General features: G+C 50.1%; 1 protein-coding gene across 2 annotated transcripts in view; it reads right to left on the bottom strand.

Moving 5' to 3' along the window:
* Sorl1 (sortilin related receptor 1) overlaps nucleotides 1-11,473 on the bottom strand; it is a 162,746-nt gene extending 151,273 nt beyond the window's left edge. Inside the window, 1 exon segment of one of the 2 annotated variants that reach the window (NM_053519.1) lies at nucleotides 10,978-11,262. In NM_053519.1, the coding sequence (NP_445971.1) occupies nucleotides 10,978-11,262 (285 nt within the window). 2 annotated transcript variants of the gene reach the window in all.
* Between the last annotated feature and the right edge of the window lie 2,988 nt (nucleotides 11,474-14,461).

Genomic DNA, 14,461 nt, shown 5'->3' on the forward strand with positions numbered 1-14,461 from the left:
GTGGGGTCAGCACACTCACTTGACCTTGGAGTTGGCTGGAGCTGTGGCCCGTGCTCAACAGAACTCGCTAGCCACGGAGCTGACAAAGTCCCGCTGCACATCTTACAGACGAGGGAGCAAAAGCATGACCTTGAACTAAAACCCGGCATCTCACTACCATCTCCACCAGAGCTGTGAGGTTGCCATAACAGAGAGATGCATAGACGGGGGGGGGGGGGGGGAAGGTTAGCGTCTCCTCCTGCCACACCAGAAGGACAATAGCCATACTCTGACTAACTGGCAGGATCATCCCTACCTGTCATTCACTGCCATGCCACAGCCTCCAGGTGAACAACGTCACCAGACAATGGTATGTCTTGTTCCAGGAGCGCTCCAGTGTAAAATAATCCTGGAGGGGGGAAAAATTTGTCCCTTCCTTTCCTCGTGGGTAAGATAGTAAAGGAAAGTATCACAGCCAGAAGGAAGCTCAGAGAACACCTAACAACTGCTGACTGGAGAGGCTCTGCTCTGAGATTTACAGGGAACATTTCGTACTGACTTTAGATGCGACCCGGGATCTCCAGCGCTAGGCATACAAACGCCGTAAACATCCCCCAAAGTACACGACAGAAGCCGTGGCTCACCTGTCTCCTGTGAGGGTTTCCCAGCAGAATCCAAAGCCATGCACTTGCTCCTTTAGAGACAAGCATCTAGCTGTGTAACCCAAGCTGCCCTGGAGCCTGCCATGACGTTCGGGCTGACCTTGAACCATCAGTTCGCCTGCTTCCTCTTCCCCCAAAGGCACTTCTACTGCTCTCAGGGGGGGTCCAGACCACCCACTTTCTCCAAACTCTCTTATTTGGCTCCCACAGCTTTGCTATAAATAACTGCTTACTTGGTTCATTCCATAAATGTTTATTGAGCATTTACTGTAATCCAGATGCTACCCTAGGTGTTAGGAAAGCACCAGACTTCTCCGTCTTGCCTCGCTTCTCTCAAATTAGTAGAGGGAGAAGCACCAAGTAACAAATTTAATGAGTGCTTAAACTCCAGTTGTCAAACACGGGCCCTGACTTCATGTGGAGAGACAATGACACTTTCTGAAAGAGCTAATAAAACCAAAGATGGGGAGGGAGCAGTTAGGGATGGAAGGCCAGCTCAGAATGAGAGGCGCACAAACCTAGAAAAGAGTAAGACTCGGGGATTGGAAGAGCCCTAAAATCTACCATCTTCGAAAAAGTTAAAAAAACAGCAGTGTAGCCAGAATAGCCTAGGAGAAGAGAGGATTATATGAGAACCATGGGGTTTAGGGGAAGGAGACTTAAGGATTACACAGAAAGAAAGAAGGAGAAGAGGGGAGAGGGGAGGAGGGGAGGAGGGGAGGAGGGAGGGGAGGAGGGAGGGGAGGAGGGACAGGAGGGACAAGAGGGAGGAAGCAGTGAAGGAGGGAGGGGAGATGGAGGGACTGAGGGATGGAGGGAGGGAAACTAGAAAGCAAGCCATAATTCTCTACCCAAGAGGACGCCCCCATGTATTATGTATAAGAGACAATGGTGTCACATAAATTTGAAACAAATCAGAAACTCGGTTCGAGTCTTGGTCTCCACAATTCACTAGCTGCCCAACCTGGGGAAAGCCGCTTCTCTTTCTGAGCTACAGGATATCCTGGGAATGGAGAGGAGCAGTAAGTCTTCCCAAGTTCACGGAGCTGTTGCAAGAAGAAGATATAAACCATGGATGTGCTTCGTAAACCTTGACCTCCAAAAGTGCCATTCATTTTCTCGCCCCAGTGACTTTCTGCCCAAATCAGCCATTCTTTACAGCATGGCGCCACATTAAAAACTTAACACTGGCATCACCAGGCCTGGAACCGAAGAGCAAGACGTGACGTGTGTTAAACTGTAAGACAACACATACCACACTGACTTTTGAACTAGTAGCTGTGGGCACTTTCGGGAAGCCTCGCCCAGGCTTGACAACAAGGCTAAGAAGGTGGGGAAGCCCAAAGTCCAGCTCCCAAGATGTCAACACTGAGGTGACACTACTCCCTAACAAGGTCCTCACCCCAAAGGCACAGGATTTAAGCCTGTCATCCCAGAGCAGAAGACCCTGAGACCCCATCGCCAGCTGCTTTTCCACACTGAAAAAGAATCACACACACAAGACGACCAGTCCAGAGGTACATGCAGCTGAGCCCCCAAAAGGCAAGGAAGGCCAAGTTCTCAGTAACAGGAGATGGCCTGCAACTACCAGAGGCTCAGCCTGGTGACAGGAGCTGGCCACACCTCTCTTCTGCTTGCCGAACTCTAACTCTGTTTTAACAGCCTGTTCGCCTCTCCCCAACTTCGCCTAGGCACACCTAATGCTTCTCCTCCAGCTTGGTCTCTGCAGTTACCCTGTCATCTCCACCCCGGCATGCCTTGCCAATTCCAGCAAACCCCCATGCATAGTTAACTGCAAGATATATTTTTATAACTACTCAATATGGGACTTCCAGGGAACTAAATATACACAGATGAGGTAAATTTTAGGTATGGTGTCACATTACTCAATTAATTGGGCACAGGTCTCAAATATTCAAATTCCTTCAAACAGCCTCACCTTCCAGATAGTTTACCCAGCTCCACTCTGTCCCCACTACCTAGAATCAAGGGTCCCTTCTTCTAACATCCTTGACCTGGACCCAGGAGGCCAGTTTTGACCTTCCTATGTCTCAGGATTGTTAAGCTTCCGTTGCCACGAAAATCTCAGTTAACAGACAAGCAAGGTTCCATGGGGTCCAGGCCAATGAGCATCCAGGATGACAGACTCTGAGTCAACTTCTTTCCAAGTGGCTCCTGATAGTGTGTGTGCGTGTGCGTGTGTGTATGTGTGTGTGTGTTGTATTATGAAATTGTGTGTGCATGCATATGTGTCTATGTGTTTTGTGTGTGTGTTGTACATGTCTGTGTGATCCTGTGTTTGTGTATGTACATGTCTGTGTGTGTTGTATTATGAAATTGTGTGTGTATGCATATGTGTCTATGTGTTTTGTGTGGGTGTTGTACATGTCTGTGTGATCCTGTGTGTGTGTGTGTGTATGTACATGTCTGTGTTTTGTGTGTGTGTGTTTTCCATATATGTGTGTGTGGCATGTGTACATATGCATGTACGTGGTGTGTGTGTGTGTGTTGTATAGGTGATTATCTGTGTGTGTGTGTTTTGTGTGTGTGTATGTTATATTGTGAAATTGTGTGTGCATGCTTACATGTCTGTGTGTTTTGTGTGTGTGTTGTACATGGGATCATGTGTGCGTGTGTACATGTCTATGTGTTTTGTGTGTGTGTGTTTCCATATATGTGTGTGTGGCATATGTACATATGCACATATGTGGGGGGGATGTGTGTGTTTTATGTATATGTGTGTGGCATGTGTGTACATGTGCATATATGTGTTTCGTGTGTGTGTGTGTGTGTGTGTGTATGTGTATGTGTGCATGCGTTCGAGTGTGGCCCGTGTGTGGGACACCATCCCTCAGCTTACAAAGGGGATGAAAGATGAAGCAATTTAGAGTCCTACAACCGTCACTGGCTCAACCCACTTATTCCACATAAAAGTTACTCTAACCAACTTCCCCAGGCCTCCCTTCAGTCAGCACTGAGGGGCAAGCTGTCCACACCACAGATAAGTCTTCTTTCAAAGTAAATAAAGCCCTGAGGTCCTCCTCAGGTGTTTTGTTTTTGTTTTCTTTTTCTTTTCTTTTTAAAGGGGGGGGGGGTCGTACTTGGGTCTCTACATGGCACAAACCGCATTTGATATCCTACGTCTTTTTATTGCCCTTGTCTGCCACTCAGATTTGGGATATAATCACATCAGCCTGCCTTTCTGAGAATTCTTAGCTGTGTTTTTAATCTAATTCAGGGGCCTGCAGATAAATCATCCTGAAGGGTCCCGATTTTCCAAGCCAAGAGCCTGCAGCAGCAGCGGCGGCAGCAGCAATGGCACGTTAAAGGACCAGCAAGGAAGGAGGGGGAGCGTCAGTACACTGACGAAGACCACACACTTCTATTGTTTGTCTTTGTGCCAGCCTGAAGGGTATAAGGGATGAAAGACAGACCCGGGTCCACTGGGGTAAGTCAGTAAGAGCACAGGAAGTGGGGGACAGGGACAAAGAGGCTGCCTCACCATTAACAGCACAAGAAAAGAGGCACACAGGTTTAAAGAGTTCTTCTGAAGGGTCAGCCTTCCAAGGGACTGAATGAAGGGGGCGACTGTGCAGAGGCAAACCCCACAAATGAACAGTGTCCACTTGTCCTCTACAGTGGCCCAGGCAGCCCGCCCGTCCTAGCCATTACAACTTAGCCATCAGCAGCCTCCAGGACCTAAGGTTTGTTCAAAGCGCTCAACTCTTGTTTTCAACTTCCTCTGTCTATGATTAGCCTCTCTCTTGGGTGAAACAGAAGGTGCCTACAGCTCGGATGCCTGGGCCTCCTCCCACTTAACAGAGGTGGCAGGACAGCAACAGCCAGAACCTCCACGTGCTATTAAGCTTCAAATTCATTAATGCTACATGAAGAGAAATTCAGCTCTTCAGGCACACTACCCATGGTTCACCTCGAAGACACAGGGAACGCACAGATGTTCAACACTGCGGAAGATCCTGTTCAGCAGTGTTCCATGGAAAGATGGGTCACAAGGCCAGAACACAGGATCGGATAGCTCTCTGCTAACAGCAGTGATGGGGCTTGGAGTCGCCATTTTATTACCAGTGGCTGAGGATCTATCTCTTAGAGAAGCATGTGCTTAGCATGCACCAGGCACTGGGTTCAGTCCTCAGAAACACACACACACACACACACACACACACACACACACAAAATTACCCAGTGGACACCTGGATTCTTTAATTACTCTTTATTTCACAATTGCAATTCTGCCTGTCCCCAAGTCCCACGCTCACAGAGCCCACTCTACTGTGCACACAGCACTGCTGTCTTCCAGTTCCAGCCCCCAGCATCTCCCAGGAACATAGGACATCCCACATCTTGACCCCGAGCAGCAGCCCACCCTGCTCTTCCTGCTTTTTTTGGCACCATCAGCTGCTCGGATGCTAAAGGGCCACCCAGGCCACTTCTTCGAAGGCCCGAGGTTCGCAAGTCGATAAACCAATAAATTAGGTCGAAATTAACTGTGACTCATTTTAAACTGGGGGAAATTGATTTTTGCATGTACGTGGCTGGACTGAATGTGCCATCCGCCAGCGGATCTCGGCCTACCTAGAGAATGTGCAGGAAGGCCGCGCTCTTCATCGACAAAGAAAACACCTCTTCCCTGGAACCCCAGACGATTCCCAGAGAAATACCAACCCCTAAATGTTCAAGTTCAAGGAGACAGAACTCTCCTTCCCATCATATAAACTCAACCCTGGGGGGGTGATGAAAGAAAGGTCCACATAACACCCCAGGTTTAGAACGGTTCTGTGTCATCAACCATCAATTATCCATAATTGTCAAATACTGTAAATGATACACGCCAACTTTTCCTGGATTAGATTTATAGGACCACTTCCCCTATCGGTGACGTGGAGAAGGCAAACTCGTTTAACATTCACCTGAGCAAACTTACATTCAGAAGGTAAACTGATGCTTTAAGAGAGAAACTAGATAGACATGCAAAAGCAAATAAAATTAGTTTGTCTAATTTCATGCTTTTCAGAATATTAGACTAGCCCTGCCTCTCTCCACAATGGACCGGACAGGGCTTGCTTGCTCTATGGCTGCCCTGGAGTAAGGAAGGCGCCACGAGCGTGCCTGTGATCTCTACGGAAGTAGACTCCAGTCAACAATGCAAGGCTCCAAGAACAGCTGCTCCCGGCTGCTGCGGGACGTGCGGTGCTGTTAGGATCCACCTCGAGGACCCAGGTCTCAAAGCAATTTACTAAGCAAAAGCACTGACTTCATTTTACAGACTGCGATGGAAAGAGTGTCAGAAGGAACGCAAAGCTAAGGTCTGTGACGTGCCCCCTGTATCCTGATGTCCCTGCAAAGTGAGGTTCCACTCCTCTAGAGACTGTTGAATCCTCTGCAAGGTCGGAGGGGGCACTTCTGGCCCACGGGAGAGAAGAGGGAGGGCGCTCTTACACCTGGCCTGGAAGAGGAGCAATCGTCTATTTTGCATGTGACACTTCGAGTGACATCCCAACCACCCATGGTCGCTACCCCACGAATGTATTGAGAGTTTAAATTAACCTCATGGTTCGTGACACTGAGGGCTGCAGGTAAGAGAAGGCCGCTGATAACTCGGCTGTGTGCGCACTCATGCTACGTTTCTGTAAAGAAATCGTAACAGACGCCTGGCAACAGGCATTGCCAACTGAGCCCTGTGATGCGGGAGAACTCAAAAGGATTCACCTGTCTCCACACATTCCTTCACACAATGGCTTTGTTAGCAGGCATTATCTGCTGGAGGCTAAGGAAGCTCAGAGGATAGGTTCTCTTCCCACGCCTTGAATTCTCAGTGTCTCTCCTTGGGCCCCTTTTCTCCGCCCCTTACACCTCAAAGCCTCCACTGTTCTAGTCTCTCGTCTACCGATGGAGGAACCAAACAGTGCCAGGCACAGCCCAGAGCTCAATAGAAGAAATCCAGGCGCAACTAGGAGAGGTTTTTCGAGGTCACATCCCTCACCAACCCAAGAGGCCAACCAGGTCTTCACCGACGCAGAACTCGGCTTGGCACAGCCAACCTGCTGCCTTCTCGGCTTCGTCTGGAAGCCCACAGGTCAAGCATCCTAACTGCAGGATCAACCGGCCAATTCTTTCCCAAGCAAGTATATCGTGTAAGAATCGGCACCAGAGTGATCTAAAACCAAACAGTATTCTTTCCCCAGAGGAGGCCTTTTTGTCCCAGGCCCTCGTGTTGTAATGGACACCTTGTTTTTAGTCTCAAACCAGGACACTATATCCTCTCCGTCCTCTAAAATGCAAGAATTATGAACAGGGAGCTCGTTGCCGGCAAAATGAACCTGTAAGCCCTGCTGGGCTCTGTGCCCCACCCACAGGGTCTCCGACCACCCCCACCCCCACCCCCACAAAAATGAAAAACACCATTAGCAAAAACCAGTAGGAGAGCCCTAAAGGGGAGAGCGCTGCAAAAATAGAACCCTAGGTCTTTATTCGAATTAACTCCCAGATAGCACAGAAAAACCAGGGCTACGCTCCCAAAGGGCCGTCCCATTTGCTTCAGCACCATGGAGTGAGTCAAAGCACTTAGTCTGTGGGCTCCCCTAGCTCCTGCTTATAAATAACTTTACATAACTTAATGTGTTCCCTACTCCCTACGCCTCTTCTCCCAGGTAGAAAACTGGCCCACAGATGGTTAGCAAGGGTCTCCCATACAGTGAAGCACAGAAACGGGGCAAATCCTGGCCCCTCGGAGGCGCACAGAGGGAGATGAGGCATTAATTATAACCCAGGGCAGTGAGGGGGGGCAAGCAGGCATAGAACTGTTCCCACAGAGCTGGAAATACTAAGGGCCTGGGAGGATTGAAGAAAACAGAAAAGGGGTTCTCTAAGCAGAGAGAGGACTTGAGGAGGACCTTCGGGAGGAGCACGAAGCAAGAATGATTGCAAAGAGCAGGCGAGAAGTCAGTGTGGCAAGAACTAGGGACTGAACCCGGCAGCACAGTCGGCTCTGAAGGCAGAGACAGTAGGAGCACCAGTGAGAGGCTAGTCTGGGTTTTATGCTAAGCTTCAGGCCAGCATGGGCTAAGCCAGCCCCCCCCCAAGCAAAACAATTTAATATACAAATTAATTAAATGTTTATATAGTATCAAATCATTAATATTATGGATAATTATTATCAATACATTCATTGATGAATATTGTCAATAATAATGAAATATGTTATATATTTATAAACTATTGCTTTCTCCATCTTTAATTGGACCTTTTAAAGAATAGGCCTTCCTTGTAAAATTTGAACTTGTGTAGAAAAGCCCTAATATCTGCTCTGTTTGTTGGTCTCTACTGTTAAAGATGTGTTTCTGGGTGATCGTGTCAGGACCAGCCTCCCCACATTAGAAAAGCTTCCAAGGAAGAAAATCCTAAGAAGGAATATAGTCAAAAATAACAAAACCTTTACTCCATAAAGTGAGGAGGGTAAAAGAAGAGAGAGGCAATCCAACGTGACATGCCAACACGGCCTCTTTTCTCAGCCAAATCTTCCCTGGCAAAGCCTTCCTTCTGTCCCCCCTGAAGGGGCTGGGGGAGATCACTGTAAACGAACCAGCAGACCTGTGCACACCCAGCCAGCCCTGACCCAACACTGGCAGGCTTACCAGACTGAGTGAGGCCCTGGACATGGAGTGATAGTTGGGGACAGGGAGATTTAGGTGCTCTGGTGAGGGTGAAGGAGTAGGGGGGACCTTTGTTAGGGATGGAAGTGGAAGCCAGGGAGAGGGTGAGAAGGCCCAAGTTTTTGTTTGTTCGTTTTGAGAAAACACATCCCCTTCAGACAACTGCTCACTGCAATTCTTTGGGTTTACGAATCGAAGGGAATGTATATAACTTGGTGCGGGGCAAGAGTTCAAACGAGCATACAGATTAACAACACGGTTGCATTTGGGGGGTGGGGGGGTGGAGGCACTATTCATACATGAGTCCCAGGAACAACAGAGGCAGCTAACCATCCTTGCTACCAAGGTGATTCCAAAGAGATATGCATTACTCCAGAGCCCCAATTAGCCTCAAGCCATTCAGCCACTGCTCCCTGAGCCTGTAGTCGGAAGGGCCTGCACCAGGTTAGAGTCTGTGGCAGAAATGCCACACCGTAAAGTTCTTCCTTCTGTCTGAGTCCACTCCTCAACTGTGAAGGTTAACGCTATTTTTCATTAGTCTGCGGCAACAGGCAATGAGGCTTAGGAAGCCAGCCCCAGTGAGGAAAGGCACAGGAGGGATCCTCACTGTTCTGTGGGAATTCCTCATTCCGAGTTCAACTGTTGGCTGGATCTGCATCCTTCAATGGAACCAGTCTGGCTGGCCTGGAGACATGAAAGCGAAGCACAGGGAGGGGGTGGTGGTGGTGTTTGGAGTGGCTCCCAACAAGAACAGAGTTCATCTCTAGTTTGCTCTAAATCCCTGGGAGAGTTTCACACAGCAAAGCTGAAGGAAGGAGGAAGTAAACAGCACCTGCATGAATGCTGGAGAGACTAGAAGGTGCCTCTTTCCACCAAAACCTAGGCTGTAGGGGACCTGAGCATCCAGGGCCACGGTTTCCTCACTCCTTCCAAACAGAGCCCACCAGCTTAGGAGCACAGCAGAGCCAGGCAGACTGGGGAGACCCATCCTGGGCAGTTCCAAGCTGCCATGCCTGCCAAGAGCAATCTTGCTGACGCCCAAATCACAAGAAGGAAGTTTCAGATGGGGTTGAAAAGGGGGGCAGAAGGATCTGGGCCCAAGAGCAGGGCAGGTGGGCTTCAGTAGTCTGAGCCCTGAACACACTCGCGCACACGCACACACGCACACGCATGCACATGCATGCACACACATGCACCAAAGCATAAGTACACACACACAGTTACAGGTCACCTAGTATACATTCCTGCCCAGGACCAGGTGGTCTGGTAGTGGACAGATGTCAGCTACTCCCACACACACACCACCATCCCGCTGTCTTCAGAACCATGTACATTTTATTTGGGAAAGGGGATGTTTAGGAAGCGCTGAGCAGAGACAAGGTGACCCCCAGCACCCAAAGGTCAGTGAGACCAGGCAGGTGAGAACTACAGCACTTAACAGCCCTTCCCTATGTGACCTTGGACTAGTCACCGCACCTCCCACGGCTTGAATTTCTTCACTCAAAACACAACACAATAGGGCAGCATGTTTTATGAGATGCTTTCTGGCTCCGGGAGTTGATCGTTTAACTCTGTGTATGGCCTGAAGGAAGACTTTTGCTATAGCCAAAATCAGTGAGGAAAGGCAGAACCCAGGCTAATCACTCAATCTGTACTTTGGAAAGCAACAGTCTCGCTGGGATGTGATTGTGCTGGTCACCTCCATTGGGCCCACCTTTTCTCTCCCACCGACCTTCTAGCTTTGCTGATGTCAATCTTAACTGAAGGACAGGGAGCTTCTGAGTAGACAATAACACCGGCAAATTAATCCCCTCAGCGTTGATACTAAGGGACATCCTTGCCATCCCTAGCAGTCAGTGGGGGCCATGAGCGAAATGTGTGTTACTTATGACCTAATAAACCCATTGCCTGGATAGAAATAAATCCTTTAACGAACATTAAGTCCAGCAAATTTCTTGCAGTACTCTCAAATCCCGAGTGTCATAAGAGATAGTTTCTATCTAAAATAAAGCCATCACCTTGAAGGGGTGGCAAGGAAAGGGGGTGGGGTGGTATGCCACACTCCCAACGAAAATAATCCAGCCTTACATACAGATATTCACGAGCTCACAGGCACATGTACATCTGCTGGGTACACAAGGGACAATCGTGACGCTTTGAGAGTTGCCCACCTCTCAAAGGGTCCATGAGGATAAACGTGGGAATCCCCCCTCTGCAATTCTGCTTAAGTGCTTTACAACTGCAGGGTTCTCACCCCCAGATGCCAAAGGATGGTACTGGGTTGGGATGGGGGTGAAGGGGTATGCCCGTTTTTTATCCAGATGTAAAAATTATGCTGCACCCCTCTAAAACCTGCCGGAAACTACACTGGTCTGTCTGCATACAGGCTAGGGAAGAGAGGCGCTGCACCCTTCGAGTTACCTGGAATATATTTGCTAAAATCGGCAAGAAGAAGGAAAAGATCTATGCGACCAGAGTGCTGACGGCTGTACTCATGTGATGTACGGAGTGGAAAGGAGAAGAAAAAGAAATGAAACAAACATGCCAGCCAGGAAGTCCCTGAGCGGTGCCAGCACCTGGGAAGCGACTGCAAAGGATGGGTGCGGGGGTGAGGAAGTGCTGGGAGAGAAAGGGGCTGGAAGGAGGTGGCTTGCAGAAGTGCTCACCTGTCCATACACCTGGATAGGCTGGGGCTGCAAAGCAGCGCTCCGCCGCGTCCTGAGTGGCTTCCTGGCCGCTGGGCTCGCCCCCCAGGCATCCCCGTGCGTTCCCAGCCGCAGCTCGTGCGGGTCGCCCTGCACCACGAAGAAGCCGCGGTCCTGGGGCAAGGGCGCTCCGCCACCATGCAATCTCTGCGTCCAGCCCCCGCCGAGAGCCCCGGGGGGCAGCAGAGCGACCAGGGTGAATAGGAAAGGGAGTCTCGACTCCCTCCTGCTGCTCCGTGTCGCCATGTTCGGGCGAACGCTCCCGCAGGTGGCGCCGCCGCCAGGAGAGAATGTGCAGCGCGCGCCGGGACAGCGCGGGGCCGGGGCCGGGGCCGCGCGCGCCGCTCCCGGGGCTCCAAGCCGTCCGGGCAGCTCCACTGCGCCCGCCACGGCAGCCACGGCCACCGCCGCCGCCGGGTCCCGCTCTGCGCCGCACCGTCACGTGTGTGCTCGCAACGCGGCCCCTTCGCGCACTTTCTCTGCTCGCCTCGACTGCGGCCCCGCCCCCTGGGATGGGGAAGTCAAGGCAGGGAGCGCCCGCCTGAGGGCACCGTGGTCCCCGCGCGCACACCTTGCCCTCCGTGCCGCAGTGAAGAGTTGCGTGGGCGCCGTGCTCTATTTCTTTGGGTTGAGTTAGCTACTCCCCGGGCTCCTGGGGTACCCTGGTCAACCTAAATCTCCGTCAACCTCTGCACCCTGTGCACCCGTTTGACCACCTTCCTGGGCCTTGGCCTCATGTCCACTGCCAGTGGAAAGCAAACCACAGAAAGTAGCCCTTAGCACACCAACAACAAAAGTCAAGATGAACCTTCCGGGTTTGTGAAACTTCCATGGTTTCAACTATGGCACAGAAATGTACTTGAAGTGGCCACGGCTCAAACTACCCTTGATCAAGTTGAACTACCCCTGTGTCCAGCAGAGTACATCAGACAAACACCCTGCCCAGAAGCAGTAAAACCTAGGCTACACTTGCCACACCTGGGTGACCACTCTAGGCATGACCCAGGGCCCTACCTCCTGCTTAAGGTCCCTTAAGGTGTCCCAACATTGAGCTCTTCTCAGGGCTAAGAAGAGAGTGTGTCCCTTCAGCTACACACTGTTAATTGTAAATGTTGTAAAGACCACACCTGTACAGATGCGGGGGGTGGGGGGAGCGTTGCCCTTTTAATGCACCTTAAAATCAGCTCCAAGAGCCAGGCTATAACTGCTTTTACACATTTTTTCCCCAGCTGCTGGGAGCAGTTAACTATTACCCTGTATTTCATCCTATGTCTCTCCAGACTCAGGTCCTGGTTATTGAGATGACGGAAGGCAGAGCTGTGCTGCTGAATCCATTGGTTTAAAGAAGGGAAGGGGTGGTCTTTCTCAGACCCCCATCTCATGCCCCCAACTTTCTGCCTCTTCAACAAGCCAGTAGCTTAGTTCTGTCACTCATCTTCATTCTAGTTAGCTTAATCTAGTTCCCCACTTCAATCTCCACGGCCTTGGGCAGCAGCCAGAAGCTGTCTTGATCTGACCTGGGTTTGTCCCTGGGGTTGAAATGTATTACCATTGTGGTAGTGTTAAGAGAAGGGTGCCTTTAAGAGTCGATTATATTATTGAGAGGAACTCAGGCCTTTGTCAATGGAGTCCGTTTGTTCAGTCAGTGCAGCATTTGAGCTTTAGCTCAGCCTTAAACAGTTCTCGCAAAGCAAAGCCACCCTCTTGTTTTATCACTGAAACAGCTAGCCCTCCTGCTACACGGGGGCTGATGCAGCATAAGACTCTTGCCGGAAGCTGAGAAGGTGCCAACACCATGTTCACAGACTTCCCTCCTAGTCTCTATACCCATGAGCTCAAACTGAGCCTACACCTGTGAAAGAAGGCCACCATCTCTTCACCCTCCTCAGTCCAGCATTCTCCTGCCCTAACTCCATCCCATAGGTCTTTCCCAGACCTCTCCCTGCCCAGCTCATGAGGTTCTGCAGTCTCCCACCCTCCCACAACCCTTTGCCTCCCCCAGTCAGATGTCTTTCTGCCCTCCAACTCGCTGTCATTGTTGAGCCACGGAGAACAAAGCCACTGAACCATTGCCAGTGCCCGCTGCCCTTCAAGACCAGCCCTACCTATTTAGTACCACCTTACGGGATGGGAACCCACTCAGGGGTCCTCAGCACTTCTGCCATCTTTGAGAAACCTAAAGGAGTAGCCTACAGTCAGAACACCCTGCATGTGATTTGATCGTTAGTTGTTTGTCAAGCTATCTTTAATGAGAAGCGTCTTGTGTGAGTTAGAGTCTCGGCAGAAAACAACCCCGTGTGTCTTCTAATTGTTGTGTGGAAGACAAAGCGGTCTGCCCCTGCGAACCCCTCCCTGGCTTAAGCTTCAGGTGGCAATTTTCGAGGGAGGATTAGTAGGGCGGGACCGGCTACTCGCTCATTTTGATTTGGATTTGTGATTTCAATGCTATAAAACTGGCAAGAACGCTCGAACACGGTTAATTTACTCCTCAGATGCCTTCCTCTCTAATCATTATCTACATTCTAAGCCATTCTTAGGTGGGGAGTCAGCTCACCAGGAGACTGTGGGTTGCGGAACCACAGGGCACAGGAGAAAGACAGCACACTGAGTTTTGAAGTCAAAAGGCCAATTCTAGCTATGGGAACTAAGCTGAATGCCCTCCCTGGAGCTTCTGCTTTCTCACCAAAAAATAGAGATGGTAGTTCTTACCCACCTCTCAAGACAGAGTACAAGGTGAGATGATGTATATAAAAGAGCCTTGAAGATCCCCACAGAAAAGGGCTGTGTGCAGGCAGCATTTGAGGGCTGCATGATGGTCCTGGTCTTGCAGCAAGTGCCTCCATGTTTTGTTTGTTTGTTTTGTTTTGTTGTTTTGTTTTGTTTTTCTTTTCTTTTGTTTTGTTTTGTTTTTTGTTTTTTTTTTTCCGTTTTGTTTTTTGGGGGGTTTTTTGGAGGATTTTTTTCCTCCTTTGTTTTTGCTTTTCGGGGTAGGGGTTGGGGGGAGGTTCCTGGTCAATGAGATCTTCCATCACTGACCATTCTCTCCCTTTAGGAGTCCTACAAGGTATGATAGTGGACGAGCCACAGGGCGAGCTCACGCAAAGCAGTAGTCGGAACTGAGTGGTGCAATACAAGCAGAGTGTTTCTCCTGACTTCAAAACCAGATCTGGGCTGTAAACAAGCTTGCACTTCCTCCATTCCTCCAGGGCTATAGACAAAGGGGAGGCGGTATTCTAGCCCTCTCTGCCCTCCGTCCAGGTGGCCTTGCTCTGACGCTGGACCACATCACTACAAAAAATCAACATGCACGGATCCGTACATGGATGGCTTAGCAGGTAAAGGCGCGTTACTTTTGCCAAGCCTGGTAACCAGAGTTCAATTCCCACGACCCTCGTAGTGCAAGAAAGAACCAACGTCTGCAACAAGTTGTCTCTGATCACTATAT

This window comes from Rattus norvegicus, chromosome 8 (genome assembly GCF_036323735.1).
Source record: "Rattus norvegicus strain BN/NHsdMcwi chromosome 8, GRCr8, whole genome shotgun sequence".
Taxonomy (NCBI): Eukaryota; Metazoa; Chordata; class Mammalia; order Rodentia; family Muridae; genus Rattus; species Rattus norvegicus.